Source organism: Pleurodeles waltl, chromosome 7 (assembly GCF_031143425.1).
Source record: "Pleurodeles waltl isolate 20211129_DDA chromosome 7, aPleWal1.hap1.20221129, whole genome shotgun sequence".
Taxonomy (NCBI): domain Eukaryota; kingdom Metazoa; phylum Chordata; class Amphibia; order Caudata; family Salamandridae; genus Pleurodeles; species Pleurodeles waltl.
In genome coordinates this window covers 395,302,115-395,319,045 of record NC_090446.1, presented here as the reverse complement: position 1 = coordinate 395,319,045, position 16,931 = coordinate 395,302,115, and the positions used below count along the sequence as shown (strand labels likewise).

Sequence of the window (16,931 nt, the reverse complement as noted above, 5' to 3'; positions counted from 1 at the left end):
TTGTTTTTATCCAGAAGTTACTTGAGAAGTTTATATTAACACACCCATTTGACAGCTTTGTAACCAAATCTAACTTCTCTAGCAGAAAGGTCTTTCCGTAGATATTAAGATTCATAGGTACTCCTGGCAAGATACTTTACTTACATGAGTTTAAAGCTGCCTATTATATGATTATGGTGATTGCATCCTGCATATTACAGCAAATCTATTGATAGCCTTGAAGCGCTAGGGACAACTAAACACTGACAGTGTTCCTAATGCTATCCTTTTTGATGCAATCAAGGAAGTTCACCAAAACATCAGTCTCTTGCTGCAGGCTTGGGGGATAGACTTTGATGGATTTTCTTAAAATGTTTTTAAACAGACTTGCTCAGGGGGAAACTGATAAGTTGATAAAATGTGTCCAATTGGATATGTTCTAACCATCATGTGCTCAAGTGTTTGCTGGTTCAAATTGGGCCAACTTGGTGGGATGAAGATAGTTAAGCCGAGTTTCTAGTTAAAACAGTCCTAAAGACAGACCAGTCACCCAGACCTGAACAGTAGTACTTCCCAAGTTAAAAGATTTAAGGTAGAATGCCAATGTTAGTTTCAACAAGGTCTCTATTGCTAGTTGATGGCTTATGTCAACAGACCAAAACTTGTCTTGCAACCCTTTTTTTCAGATGAGGGCGAAAGTATTAGTGGGTAGGCACTCTGCTGTGCAGACCCTTAGGGAACCAAAATTCAGGGGATTTAGGTGTTGTCTTTGAGATATTGATTGTAGACACCTGGGCCGCAGTGGTCTTGTGTTTCCTAGGAGATTGAGGTGACCACCATGCATACTCTCTATTCGTTGCACCTTTGTCATGGTATACATGCTCCTTTTCTCTTTGCTAGTTTAAATAATGGATGTGGTTATCTTATTCTTTTCTTTCCAAAATATACGCCTCGTTGGAGTGATCTGTCAGTTTTTAGTTGGTTGGCTCAAGATCAAATTGAGTCGGTATGGGTGGTAGTGGTTGGTCTGGGTTGTTGATGGCTTTCAGAAGATTAAAAGAGGATGGAAATTGCACTTTGCTCCATTGTGCTGCTTACTTTCAATGCTTGTGTAAATCATACCTTGTTCGTGTGCTTATTAAACTTAAGGTTGTGTTTAAATCTGAAGGATGTTTTTAAGGCATTCCAAAGTTTGAACTACAACTGATCTGCCTCAATATTTTTGTTTGAATCTAAGTTGAATCACCTTATAAGCTTTTGTAGGTCTTGGGCCTCTGGTTGGTGTGTAATGAATTTATTTCTAAAGATAATACTAGGTGATTTCTTTAAGCATTAAACACAATATGCTGAATTTGAACCTTGCTGTTACAGGGAGCCTATGGAAGGCTTTCAAGGGATAGATAGCCTGTTCAGGTCTTTAAAAAGTTTTGATGTTCAATTCTGGACTCAAGTCTGATTATAATTATATTTAATGAACTGGTGTAGAAGACTTTACAGAAGTTCGCCTAGTCATTTTTACTTGTGGGCCATTTGGAGGACAGGTATAAACCTAAGCAAGAAATGTTGAATGTTAGTGTTATCAACCAATCTTTTTTATGTGAGTCTTCAAGAAGAACCAGCCAAAAAATTGGTAGCAAGGTTTTCACCTTCTCAGTGTGTATCAAGCCTGTGTTACCGGATACCTGAAACGACATGTATATTGTGTTGTGCCTGCTTCTTTTAGTATCTCTGGTGTGGTGACACAGAAAATGAGTTAATTTTTCTTCATGCATTAGTACATTTGGTTCAGTTATTTTGAGGTTCTGTCTTGGCACTCGGGTCAGTCTTTCAAGAGAACGTGTATCAAAGTATAATGACCATGCAGTCATAATTGGAGGTTGTGCTATTCAGTCTATTGGCGTGCAGACACATGTACGCCTTAATTGCAGGGAGGGCAGATCCTCCACAAATGCCACTGAGACCTTATAACTGGCAGGATAGACTTTCCACATCCTTATAAGCTGGGGTTAGTTTGTTAAGAAGAATTGGATCCACCTAATGTTAAGCAAAATGCCATGGTTCAGTTTATGTTCTGCTGAAAGGCCAAGCAATGCAAGTGTAGTGGGGTTGTCTTCGTGTTGAAACAAGAGATCCTCATTAAATCCTTGAAAGAAGGCCAGTGCTTTTTACTAGTCTGAATTTTGACTGCCTGTTGCTGGATGAGTTGTTGTATTCCACATAATTTGTGAGGTTTCTGTTCATCTAGCCTCCTGTGGTGTTGCTGAGAATGGAAGGTTACAGATTGGTTGGATGTTCTGGGCCTGCAGATAGGTTTCTTTATGAGAGGGGCGATTAAGACATGTTTCCATGTGTTGGGTACTCTACCTTTGGGAATTAAGCCATTCTTTAGGTTTCTTCCTAAATACATACTCCAAGACGTGGCTCAATATGTAAATAGGAGGCAGACTCTCAACTAAGACTCCCAACCAAGGATGCAGATAACAAGGCTAGTATGGATGAACTAGTATACGCTATTGCCACTACCACTCATGTCACAGCCTCATATTGGTGGATATTCATGGTGGCTTTGTGAGACATGGAGTGTACCTCCTTCCATTAGTTAGGGTTTGCTGTTGAATGCCCCTTTTTTATGAATGGTGGTATCGAATGTTGTGAAGGCTAATGATGGAAACTCATCAACAGATTAGGAATAGGATGCCATAGCTTTTTCAATCCATGCAGGAGCATTGCCTCATATAGTGGGGAATTGAGATGGTGCCCTTCAACCAGCAGACTGTGAGGACACCAGCACTCTGTAGTAGGCCTTCACTTAATGTTAGGGCTTACGGATAATTGGCAGTAGAAAAATGCCACCACTTGTTGTCCCTACCTTGCTGGAGAAGTATTGGATAGAATCACAAGGCAAATTGTTTAAAAATATGGGGGCAGGGGGTTTGTAAGGGAACACCGGGGAGTAGATCCTATTGACAGCATTAGTGTGTGGTCTTTGGAAAATGTACTCGAATTGGTGAGTATGATACAATTAAAGATCTGTTCTTTCTGATTCATGGACCTCAAAACCAACAGTGGAGCATGAACCCTCTGCCATTATCCTGGTGTGGTGATGGAAGGAGGAATGAGTCTGAGCAAGAGCTTTTAGATGCCAATCTGTAAAATAAATTAGTAATCAGATTACATAGCTATAACAAATGCATTGACAAGTCCCATACCAAGCTCTTATTTAAATAAAGTATCAGTATACCTGCTTAGGCTTTTGTCAGACTTTCTGAATTGAATAATTTCCTTAAAATTCTATGATTCAGGGACACCTGGGGGTCCGCAAAGTTTACTCAGGAGGTAGCAAATGCTTGAAAAAATTAAATAATATTAACAGATTAGTAATGTGCATATAAACAAATATTCTTCAAATGTGAGGGAAATTGAAATTGAAGGCTAAAATTAAGTTAGTATCCTCAGATTAATTTGTCAGAACAGTGGAAGTGTATCAAACAATGTAGTTTGAGGGATGACTGGCCTTAACTGAATTCAGAAAAGCTCCAACCTTCCAAGTAAAATTAAAAATTTTAATTTACTTTTTATATTTGTTTGTGAATTACATCATAAAATATATAATCATTTGTAAATTTGAATGCTGGTTTCAGTATTTTTCTGTATTGTTTTGCTGTCCCCATCTTCCAGTAATGACTAGGTGGTGGTCCCTGGATTCTAACAATTTTGCAGTAGAGGTCCGTTGGTTCCAGTAATGATTATATGGGGTTCACAGAAGTCAAAAGGTTAGCCTTACTGCTTTACATGATCTGCAGTCTCAAGTCTAGCAGTGAGTTTGAGAACGCTTCTCTTTAGTCTAGAATAACAACATCTTGTAAGCAGTTGTTTTAATGTTCGATTCTCATGATTTCCTTTTCAGAATTATCTTTTGAGAAATGTGCTCACTAAAAGTGTTTTCACTTTTTCCCAAAAAATAAAAGGTTCTTCCTGCTTTTAATTAAAGTATTTACATTCCTAAGAACTCACAAATAAAATCTCAGATTCGTAGTTTATGTAAAAAAAATTCCCTACCATTAACAATGATCTTCTCTTTTTTCAGGAAAGTTCAAACAGTCTTTTTCTGTCTCTAAGAAAATCTCACTAAGTCTTTGTCTTCAGAGTTAAAAAAAAAAAAAAAAAAAAAAAAGAAATCTTTCCTTAAGCGAGGCTTACCTTGTGTGTCTTCTCTTAAGGTTTTGTTGGATGGAGACTCAATAACTAGCAGTTGAAGCAGTGTCTGGTCTCCTTTTATTGAAGAGCCACTCCCAGATCCACTGTCATTTGAAGTATGGTGTTATCTCCTTCTATTGTCGGGCCACACCCAGGTCCAAGATGGCTTCCAGCGTTCCAAAAGGCGGGGCAAAGTTTCACCTGGCCTCTCCAATGGGGCCAAACATGTTGTACACTGCACCATTATCTAGACCAGGGATAGAGGATCAGAGCTCCATTGTTCTTGCCAGCTGTCTCTCGAGTCACATCACGGACTGTGGCATAACACAGGGAGTAGAGGAAGACGTTCCTGACACCTACCATAGCTTTAGCGCCCAAAAACTATGGAGGTATCATTTCCAAGCCAGTCACTCTGTTCGGGTTTATCGTCTACGTTATTGTCTGCACCACTACAATCTTTGTTACAAGGATTGCAGCATTATTGTTATAGGCAGGCCCCCAAGCTTTATAGATTACAGGCCACACATCTATTGATGGTACAGTTGACCGTGCATCCTCAAGAAAACAATGCTACATATATGTCTAAATAATTTAGGGTTCCCACGCTCAGATTCATGTTACAAATGTAAGTACACACAATAGCTTTTCCACAGGGTCACAACACGAACTTTACAAGTAATTAGGTGAGCTAACCACACATTCATTCAATATGTTCCTACAGGTATCGTGCCCAGCAGCTCTATTAAGCTTAATTGATGTAATCATATTGGGTGCTGACTTGTATTGGCTCTAGTCAAGTGTCATCAAAACTGAAAACTCCAGGGATTGCTTCTCAGTAAGTGGGCCCTCATAACCCCAAGCGAGTTTTTCAATCCTTTTGATCTCTGGGATAGCACTTTCAGGGGCATCCAGTTTAGCTCTAGTGCTCAAATCATGAATCTCCTAAAAAATGCAGTTCATAGATGCCCCAAGACATCTTACCTGTTTTTCAAATGGAAAGCCCTTTTTTAATCCCTATCCAATCGATTGTATATTGAATTAGTCTCTTTAAAGACAGTTGACGTTTGGCTCACAGTTCCCCTTCTAAAGTTGCTCAGCAAACCAACCTTATCCTCTCTTTAATATAGTGCATTGTTTATTAGACCAGGGGTTAACCAGACCAGGTAATCTTGCCTACAGTGATCCCCTGTGTATTCCCGCAGTGGAAATCTGGTTTATACTGTTATCGGACAAACATAAAGGACCAAGATCGTTTTGGGGAAGGCAATTGCCTAATTTAAATTGGAGAGCCAACATGGTTACTTGTGCTTATTTTATCATTGGGCCTTGAGGGCATTCTACTTCAAGGTTTTGAGTATAAAATAAATAATTAAACACTCTCCTGCCATAATTGTGCGAAGGTAAAAGTGGTTTATTTCAGCCTGTTTATGCAACACACAAGCCTGGTGTTCAGAAAAATATCAAGGGACACACACAGTAAGTAGATCTTTTTCCATTCCCATGAATAAAAATGTTCTGACAGCTGGTCGATCACTTGACGAGCTACAATAAAAGTGGGCAGAGTGAAGCTTAAGATCCCCATCTTTTGAGGATTTCTAGAGAGGCAAATGTTATTTTAGCTACTGTGAGGGCTATTGAAAGCTAAAATGTAATTTCCCTCCGACTCTTTGAGATTAAGTTTCAGATTGTTTGCCCCCAATACATATTGAGCAGAATGATAATTGTTTCCCATCTCCATTAGCTCTCTCCTCACCTCATCAAGGACATTAGATATGTCTATGATGTCTTGGCCCATAACACACTGGTAATAATTTCAGAGAACGTTCATCTATTTACTTGATACATGGTTGGTCAGTGTTTGACAAACTGTGGGTCGCAACCCGCTGATAGGTCGTGAGCCCATTTTTGGTGAGTCGTGAAAGTCCAAGCAATAAATAAAAATGGCTTTAAATTATGTATTTATCTTGTTAAATTTGCTGCACTTCAATGACAGAAGTCAAATGTCAGGCTATGTATTCTGACAAATTGCTGCTTAATTGTTAACATGGGTATTGGTGTTTACAGATTTCTCTTGCTTTGCAGTCTGAGAACGAATGAAGAGAACTATGTAACAGTCATGCTGGAGTACAGTGTGTGTGAAAGTAAAGGCTGTAGAATATATATTTTTTGAACACACAAAATGTAATTACTTCTAAATAAACTGTACACATTCAGCAGTTAAAGCAAAAATGAAGCTCATTTATACAACTCTGAAGTGTGAAGAAAGCAAAGATTTTAAAAGGATCAAAACAAATCAAGACTTTCTTGGTGATGCACAAATGATAAATATTCACTGAAACCGATTTCCACACATTATTATTTGTGTGAAATATAATTTTAGCAGTGAAACTGTATGTCAGTGCAACTTTAGTGGCCAATTCAATGGAACATTTGTGGTCTGTAAATAACTGTGCTACCACACAGTGATTTAGTTAGATTAAAAATCGCCTGCCTCACATCCATTACAGCTGGTGTGTCGCAGACGTTTGTCAAGCTAAAAAGTGGGTTATGGTTCTAAAACGTTTGGGAAACACTGTGGTATGTAATACTTGATTTACTCTTTTCATTCCCAGTTTCACCTGGATGCGTGTATGAAGGGACATATTTCTGATTATCCTGTACTCCTTTGCTGTAACTTGATTTTTTTGAGAAATTAATTCATTTGGTTTAAAAAAAAACTTTCAACTACTTACTATCACGGACACATAGAATTTGATTCAGTTCTTGAAGTATTTTCATTAGGAATTAAGTGTTGCAAACATTAAGTTCGTTTCCAACTCAACTCCCCAAATGTCTGTAACATGTGATAGTGTAAGCAGCCTCCTTTATGTATCCCCAGAAAGAGGCTTCGGCAGAGCTTGCTGCATTCATGAGCATCAAGTCGAGGCTTGTCTGAGTACATGCCCATTTATATTCCGGCTAAAGTGTACACACACACAATGTTGCCAATTAGAACCGAGCTCTCTTGCAAAGGTGTGTTTTGGGTCCTCTTGTGCCCTTGAGCGCAACTCTTCGATCCATTATTTGGTAAGCAGCAACGCATTCTCTGCGAAAAGCATCTCTGGTATTGTTTTTTTCTGTTTTAGGCGCGTTTTTCACAAGTATCCAAAATTAGCTGAACCTCTTAGGTATAGAATAATTAGGATGTTCCGTTTGTACATCCGTTGCAATTGATATACCCCTTTTCTGACCATTTTCCGTGACTTTCGTTATCACACTGTGTAGAACCTGATTACGTTTGGTGATGCTTAATTTGATTTTATGTAACATCCGTTTTTAATTAACCAAATACTTGCAATATCAACACTAAACCAGGTATTTATTCTTCTGTCGATGACGCACAAGATAAATGTGTTGACCTATTTGAAGCTCTTTCAATCCGTGTTAGGACAAGTGACCTGGCACATGCAGGTCCCTGAAACATTAAGTGCGCCAGAGGGTATGCGTAGTCGCAGGATTGTCCAAACCGACTTGAAGTGCTACCCCCTTCTCTCGCTCTTTTGGGTTTGCTGAAATACTTATTGTACTTTTTTTCATCCTGTTTTCAGCGTCTGACAGCTTTAGTTTCGGAGCGCTGATGCAGTACATCAGCTCCACAAGGCAAAGGCGTTTATCGGATAGTTCTTTACACACTGAGCAGTTGGCATAACATTAACATGACTTTCTCTTCACGGTCTTATGGTGCCACCGTGTGGCGCATTGTGAATGACGGGTACATAAACGGAATACAAGCCACACGATTTATATTTGTTAATGCTTTATTGCTGTAAAGTATACTGATGTGCCTCAGTTGTTTTTCTCTTTCTGTTGAAGCTGAGGTTCAGGTGGATTAAATGAAACCAACTCGTGTGAACAGTCTGTTAAGGTGTATGTCTTGAGGATTACTCCGTAATGAGAAAATAGTGTAGCATTATACTTGTACTCATGCCCAGGAACAGCAGTCTCCAGAAGAAAGCTTTCCCTGACACCATCACTGGAAGAGCTGCTTCAATGCTAAGAGATAACTACTCTTGGCGACATTTCCAAAACACATGAAAAATGAAATCCTATACTAACACACATTTGGCGGTCACTGGTTTAATCACACACCTTTTTTTTTTTTTAATACAGCGCAAACTCGGCCCGAAGGCATTGAAGCGTTTTACAGGAGCACCAGTTACATTTCACAAGGTGACTCATTTTTTTAAACACGGGTATATTGAGTGATTTGCGCAGAATCACACAATGTTGAGCCGAGGCGGAGACTTGAACCTGGATCCTCCTATCCAAAGATGCCAACTCTGGCTGTAAGCCATATCTTCTCTATTATCCCAGTGCTTTCCAGCCTCACCTGCATAGACAGTGTAAAAACACCTTAGGGTGTTAAAAGAAGTGTAAAATACTGCAGGGTGCCAAAAAGGCCCTGCTTTCATATCCCTAAGGCAATTCTGAAATAATTCCCGATTCATAGATGCAATAAGTATCTTTCATCTTTCAATGAGATCTGTGGAAAGTTGCCAAAGTTAATCGCACTTCAAAAGTTTTCTTTAGCCGTCCTCTCCTAACTTTAGTCCTGTTGAACCTGCATGAAACTTGAATTTCTCATGGAAACATGTAACAACGGATTTCTCATTATTAGAATGTTCCCAGGCACATTACTGGATACATAATTTTTTTAAGACACTTGCCCCAAGACGCTGTCATGTGGTGGCGTCAGATTGTGTAGTTACTTTTACGGGGCCCTTGAAGTGAGGGACTAGAGCCACATATAGGTGCCACCCCTGCATGCTGATGTCAGTTCATTTCTTTTTGCACCCTTAGATGCAGGGCTCTCAACTTTCAGTCCAATTTTCTCAAATGTTCAACCACGTGCCAGGAGATAAATGTCTCCCAAAATATTAGGAATCAAGCTGTGCCACAACTGCAGGAAACATAAGTTGGTGACCAAATCCCACATCGTTTATCTATGGTGTCTCTGCTCTGGCCATAACTCAGTCTTATGATAGGTGTGCCATGATGCACCCATAGGCAATCAGTCGGCGGAAAGCAGGTTTGTACATCACAGATGGTCACATTCGAAGCAGCGGTTCCACTCCAAGTTGCTGGGTGGTTCCTGCAGTAGATGGCAGGGCACTCGCAAGCCAAATCACAATCTCGCTCAGTCATCTGCTAGGTCAAAGTCTAAAGAGTTTCACATGTGCAGAAAGGCTAAGTTGTGATTCTAATACCACTCACATTCGGGCAAGAAGCCACACAGCTGGCACTCTGAAAGATGGCAACCTCAGCATATTAACCCTTTGCAAAGCAGGTCTCTGTGTACCCCAAGTTTACTGGGCCGTCGTCAACCCCACAGCTGATAGAAGCCTTCAAAGATGCCATGTTGCAAATTCTCAGGACGCTTTTGGCACCATACAGACTGCCTCTGGGCCCCATGAAGTTACGGGGACCACCAATGACACTTCAGCTGGCCGACACTGACTGACCCTCGCTTGGTCCGCTTCCTCCTCCTTGCTGGTACTGGCCAAAACTTCTATCCTGTCTCAGGGTCCAAGCTGGACCTTTCTGTGCTGGCACATGTGCCGATTAAGTCAGTGCATCTGCCGGATCCAGTCCTGACAGCCGTCTCTGATCTGGTATTGTCTGCCAGTGCCAAGCCTATGTTGCATTGAGATCACTAACGTGTACCCAACCACCTCTAGAATCTTCTTCCACAAGGGTTCAGGTGGCACATCTGGATTCCAGAAACTGGATTTATGGGCAATGTTTAGAGGATGCTGTTATCACTAGGTGCAAAGAGGGTATCACCCAGGGACAAATGTGAGTGCAATGTGGTCTCCTGTGCTACCTCATTGAGGCAACTTATCTCCTTAATTAGGGTTCCACATCAAGGCAAAAAAGCAATTACTATGTGCTCTCAGCAAGTGTATTTTGTGATTGTGCTGAATGGTGTATGTGTGATTGTATGGATGGTGTCTGTACACAGTAGAGATTCAGGTTCTGATGAATGCCACAGATGCCTGATGGTACCAATTGACAGAAACATGTTGACCACAGTGGTGCAAGATTACTAGTCCTTTATAAGCACCACAGATGATATTTTTAATCATCTCCTTGGTACGCAGGAAATAAAAAAAATTTTTTTAGATCCCCTAGAGATTTTATATATCTCTTACCCTACTGAGAGCTACAAAGTGCTTTCTTCAATGTAGGATGAGAATGAAGCATGATGCCTGGGTAGGCGTGTGAGGGCTTTCGTAACACTTTTTGTGATTTGTTCCTCATCTTGAATATACACAGAGGACATGCAAAACTGTACCCATTGCATGGATAAATGATCCTCCTCTGGTATACCGGTGATAGATCATGCTTTTTCTTTTATTTCGGCTGGCTATCCAAGTGTCCCTCATAGAGATGGCCTTTGGTGGATGAGACATTAGAAAAAAAAGACATGCTCCCTAGTATTGCTTTTACCAGCTTTCTAATTACACAAGCGGTACAGGACATTTACAGTAATTCACAGGACTTGGCATATCATCAACAGCGTCCCTCACAACCAGGACAGCTGATGCAGGCCTTTTGCATCTCCCAGGGATGAGGTGGTGGTGGATGTTGCATACACCAGCAAGGACATCTGTCCTCCACCCATTCCTTTTTATCTGCTGTGGGCTCTAAGCTGCAATGTCCCCTTGCTGGACCACACTCAACCAGTTTAGGGCATAAATGTATTTTTTTCTCCTTGAGGAGAAGTCTAACAGTTTGGGTCGGAGGTTACAACATGCCGTTAGGAGGGGCTGGATCTTCTTTCCAGAACACTTTCTGGTAATAGGCTTTCTAGACCACCGACACCAAGCACCTTGTCATTGTGCCAGCCCGAGACAGGAAGCCAGTTGGACTGCAACCGCACCACAAGCCACTGAGCACTACTTGAGTGAGATGTGTTCTAGTTAATGATCGATCATTTGAGATACTACAGGATTGTGAAACCTAAACCATTTTTCATCATGGAAAGGCACCCTCAAGAACACTAGGAAACCAGGAATGTATTTTAAAATCAAAATCCTATCCTAGTGCAATATGAATTGTAACTATTATGAAAATTGAAAAAATAGTAGCAACTATGTTTTTCAAAAGGGTGAACAAAATATACCAGCACCTACATAGAGGATTCATTTCAAGGAGGCCATCCTGGCTTCAGTGGCGTTCAAGGCCTTTCCATATTCACAGCGATATTCAGGATATGATGATCTTGATGTTTCATACTCAATCCCAAGGTTCCTTGGGCTCTTAGCCTCATTCATCCTTCTCGTCCCTCCTGCACACGTGATCTCTGCAGAAGAATCTCAGTTTCCAGTCGGCGCAGCACTGTGAGAGTCTGTCCACACCATTGGTATCGCAGAAGACAATGCAGGACATTCTGTGGATAGTAGGTGGACCCCAACCTGCCTTGCGGCAAATCATTTTCTCTACTTCACCCAGAGCTCATGTTAATGATGGAGGTCTAGTTTCTGGTTTGAAAGGTCACCTGGGATAGATGGCAATCGGGAGTCTGTAGTGTTGAGCAGAGTGCCAACTACTCATAAGCCTGTTGGAGCTTTGTGGCATGAGATTGGCCCTCAAATCCTTTCTTCCGACCATCAAGGGAAGACAATTGGAGATCCTCTTCGACAACACAAGAGCCATGTGATACCACAACGAGGAGGGCGGCATGGGTTCCCAGACCTTGTGCTAGGAGGTGGGTGGATCAACAGGGTATGTTACTGGTGACCAGTCACGTGACTTGGTGTCTGAACTGCAGAGCTGACAAATTAAACAGATGTCACCAATGGCTTCTTAATCACAGGTGGGTTGCAGATATCTTTGACCATTGGAGTGATTTAGATGGACGCTTTAAGCCACCTACTAGATTACACAGTGTTGCAACTACTGAGCACTTTAGTTTTCTCTAGGAACATTTCTAGAAAACACATTCCACATACAATAGAACACAGACCTCCTGTACACACGTTCACCACTGCCGCTCCTGTGTCTACTTCTGAGGAAGGTCAGGATGGATATTGCCCAACTCCTTTTTTCTGTCCTGCATAAGAATGGAGGGTTTGGTACTCCAAACTCATTTAAGTCTGACCATCCGCCACTTAATAGGCTATCCCTTTATGAGGTGTTCTGTCTGAAGTCACCTGTCTCAGCATGTCCTGTATCGGTATCTCCACAATCTTCACCTTCAAGCCTGGAAATTGTACGGCAACCACTGAGAAGTTTTGACTTACTGTTTGAAGTGGTGGATGTGATCCTTGCAGCCAGATATCCCTCGACCAAATACATATGTTTTCCATGCTGGGAAAACTTTGTAGCTTGATGTAGTGACTATCATCTTGATCTCTTACAAGCCAGGTTTTCAGACGTTTTGTTTGTTTAGACTTTGGCCCGGAAAACCTTTGTAGTGGACACAGTTAAAGGTTATACGTCAGCCGTTTTTGTGTGTGCTTGACCACACTCCCCTCTTCAAATATGCTGTTGTGATCTGCTTTTTGAAAGGTTTGATGTATGTGCTTCCCCCTAAAGCCTTCATCATGCTTCACTTTTTCTACGGGACCACTGTTCGAGCCCATGCACAGTTGTTCCCCGTGGCTCTGTATCATTAAAACAATATTCCTTTTCTCAGTCTCTTTTTTTATGCCATGTCAGTAAACTACAGTTTCGTTCAGTGGAGAACCCCTATACCACATTTGTTCCAGGCACATTAATGTTAGGAGTAACATTCCTGCCTAAGGCAGTATTGCCTTTTCCCTTGGGTCAATGCATTTCCCTACTTGTATTTTTCTTGCTGACACATTCCTTGAAAGATGAGACTTCATCAGCTTGAGCCCAAGAGACTAAGCTTTTTTTTTTGTATACACAAAGGAGAATCAACAATTTCTTTGTGGGATCTGCCAATACCAAAAAGGGAAAGGCTACACTGAAAAGGACTCAGTCAAAGTGAATTATGGTATGCATGGTACACTTTGGCCAAAATGGAGTCCTGAGGCTCCATTTCTGCTACAGATACCAAAATTGATGTTTGTTCAGCTGCAATATGTGGTCTGTGCACACATTAGAAAAGTAGTGCTGCCTTGACAGCCAGTCCACAGAAAGGACCATTTTGCCTGGTCAGTTCTGCAGGAAAGTTTGCTTTGAGTCCACTTCACAGACCCGCCGCCTTTTGGATGTTACTGCTTTGGTATTTATTCTAAGATGAGCAATTTGTGGTTAGACGTATCCTTCAAAAGAGTAAGATATTTACCTTCAGTAATGCTCCTTCTGGTAGATATCCTATCTAATGGCAAAAGCCTCCACTCTCCATGTTCTGTGGGGTGGACCTACTAAAAACAGGCCAAGTTCGTTTTACGGCACATTGCAATATTTAACTTGTCACTGCTGCTCTGCGTCCGAAGATAACAAAAAAAAACCTGATAGCCCAAAGATGTGGTGCCTATGTGACTCTTCTCCATCACTGACAAGGCAGTTGTTGCTCTGTCCAGTGACGCCACCTGGTAGCGCACAGGAGCAAATGCTTCATCCAATGTGGTACCTGGGAATGTTCAAAATGTGAGGAATCTGTGGTTTGTTTGTGTGGCAGCACGCTACCTAAGGTAAGTAACTTGTTCTTCCTAAACTAGGCTTTTTATCGCTAACAGCATGGTAGATTTCATGCAGGCTCATTAAGCAGCTCAATACTATTGGGAAATGAAAACGTATTTTCCCCTGCTAGATTGGGTCTGCACGAAACATACATATCAGAAAACTATATGTTAAATGTATGCCTATTTCCATGCAGATTTATTTAAGGGTAGCACAGTAATTAGAAAACGAACAATTCTCGACCTTATAACTGTTCTTTCCTACTGGATTCATCTGCACAAGTTTGAAAACCGAGGTGAATAAACATGCTAAGTGTGTGTCAGATTTGGTGAACATTCACTAAATAGTGCTAAAGCTATAGGCAAGTTGCAAACTGTCTTTTCGTTTGTCAAAAAAATCTCTAAATTTTAACCCATTTATGGCTGTCAATCATCTTTTTCCGGCATAGATATCTCAAAAACTACTGCATGGATTTGCTTAAAAAAGGCAGTTTTCTGATTAAAGTTCTATTGCCACATTTGATGTAAATTCGTCCAGTGGTTTTTAGGACTTGCTTATAGATGGCATTTAGCTGTCTGTTGTCAAATACCTAGCCTGGACAATGCCTACAGTTAGAGTAAGGTCTGGATCAGTCTCTTACTTACAATCGGTTGGCTGTCTTAAAAGTCTCATTTGCTCACTTTTTAATTGTATTTCATATCGTCCCTTCCTTTTCTTGTATTCTACCCCTGACCATAACTTTTTTAATACCATACTTCTGACCGGATGAGTAGTATTCTTCCACTGCTGCACATCACAGAACGACTTTTTTTTTTGTAACTGTTTGGGACTCCATACCACGTGAGTGTATGTGTTTCCTTGGCGCCCCTTGTGTGCTGCCTTCCCCTCACATCCCTGCACTCGTGGTCTATATTGCTTCCCACCACAAACTGTTACCTCGCCTGTGCCCCTCCTTGTTCCACTTGACTTTGCCTTTTTTTTTTTTTTTTAAATGTATTTAAGCCCAAACACCACTTCTGTCCCTGACCGTGCCACTCTCTTCCTCCCTGCTACAGGTGCAGCTTGTTTTTATTTACTAATCCCCACCACCGACATGCCAGCTACACTGTTGCCCCACCCCTTATTGTTGCATTTTTTGAAAACTTTTTTACTTTTTTGTAGGGCACTGCAGCTGTAATTTGCCACTCTTATTTTTTTAAAAAAAAATTGCTATGTCACACTGTTTTTAATTGGAGGTCCAGGATGGTACAACTTATTCTTTGCTTCCCCTCCTGCTCCCAAACTTTTTTTTTTTTTTTTTTACTTTTTACTATTTTTTTCAAGTCTTGTCCATCCTTTGCTCCACCATTGACAGTAACTACATGTCATTCCTACTACTTGTGGCCTTGACCTACCCTGCCACCTGCACCTCCCGTACACTGCAGAGTCAGTTTCTTTTTTTTAATGTCAATTTATTTATTGTTTGCAGGACCTAGCAGCTTCAATTTGCTACCTGATGTTTCCTTTCTCTTTGATATGCTTTCGCGCAAATGTTTTAATTTACCTCTCTGCACCACCGTCACCTAGGAATGGTAAATTAAAGGTTTACAAAAAACGGGTGTTGTCATGATGCATGAGCGTGTGTATCTCATCACACAGTGATTTCTTTTTTGGCTGATGCTGGAAGCCAAAGTCACTCCCAATTATCTTTGCCAATGCTGGTTACTGAAGCAAAGAGCAGTTTCTTATGAGAGCTACAATGAAAGATTGCTATCTTCTGAGCAATCTCTTCAATTTTATACCACAGACATACTTGCACAAAATTTAGCATAATAAAACTTGGCCAGTTTTGATAAGGGATTGTCAGAATTCTTTTGGATTTGAACTCTGCGGTGACTTGCAATATCCTTATCATGTACACAAGGGGGTCCTTTATCCCTTACGATACTTGATCAGACCATCACCTTTACCACAAACCACCTAAAACTTTGATGTGTAGCTCTTTCATAGAAAAGAGCAAGCATGTTTGTAAACATGAAGAATAAAAGTGAAACCTGTAGTGCAAATGTAATCACATCAAAAAGCCGATGATGCTGCAAAACGTTGCATAAATGAATTGCTTTATCTTATATTTGAAATTATAGTAGGTGGTAAAATTGAACAGTGCAGTTGGCGCCAAGCAGTGGGACATACTGGGACCATCAAGGTAGCTCAGTGGAGTGGCTGATACTCCATCCCCTTCTAAACGTCCGACACCCCTTTTAATCTCCCACCTTGACACTGATCAGTGTTCAGAATTTCTCTCAAATTAAGGCATTCAACAGTTTGTGCCAGGGCACATTCTCTGGATTCTCCCAAAGGCACTTGATTTCTGACATGGATCTAACTTCCCTTGGTCCACTCCCGGTCTGCATCTGGTTAGTCTATCATAAGCTCCATCAGCGTGCACTCGCTCTCTGCAGCAGGAGGGACCCACACAACCCCCTCTCATTGTCCACTTGCAGTCTGCTGTAGCTGATTCCAATCTTGTGATTAAAAGTACCCACTAAGCCTTTCTCAGCGAGTGTTAAAAGGACTATGTACTTTTAAGGGGGACATTGAGACTTGATACTTTGGTTGCCTTTCGATTTGGCTTTTAGTTCAGGCCCTTGCAATTGCCATGTTTCCTTCCAATTTAGTAAATATGAGCAGTTCAGCATATGTACTTTGCTTAAATTCATTCATGGTTTTGCAGAAATAAACGTAATGGTGCTTTACACTGCATATTTGATGCGTTCCATTTGTTGTTTTCTCTTTTTCCTAGGATTTTCTAGGCAAATCGGATCCGTTTTTGGAATTTTTCAAACAAGGTGAACATGGATCCTGGCAGCTTGTCTACAGATCAGAGGTAATTTTCGATAGTGACCTGAACTGTCAGTATTTGTGTTTGCATTTTTTTTACTAGCAGACCAAAAAATTCCTTCCCTGTCACACCCTCTGTTAATCTCTCTTCCTCTGCCTGTCTCTCTCTCTCGCTGTATGTGTATATATATATATACACATACATTAACATGTTTAATTCCTTGAACCCTATATACTGGTATTGTTCTATCAAACAGTGCATGGAAGTAGTAGCACTTGGGTGCTGTCATTGTTAAGAA

General features: G+C 40.9%; 1 protein-coding gene across 10 annotated transcripts in view; it reads left to right on the top strand.

The window, feature by feature from the left end:
* CPNE1 (copine 1) overlaps nt 1–16,931 on the top strand; it is a 797,848-nt gene that overhangs the window by 490,270 nt on the left and 290,647 nt on the right. For all 10 annotated transcript variants that reach the window (XM_069243860.1, XM_069243864.1, XM_069243859.1 and 7 more), the window contains one exon: nt 16,595–16,678. In XM_069243860.1, the coding sequence (XP_069099961.1) occupies nt 16,595–16,678 (84 nt within the window). The remainder of the gene's footprint in view (nt 1–16,594; nt 16,679–16,931) is intronic.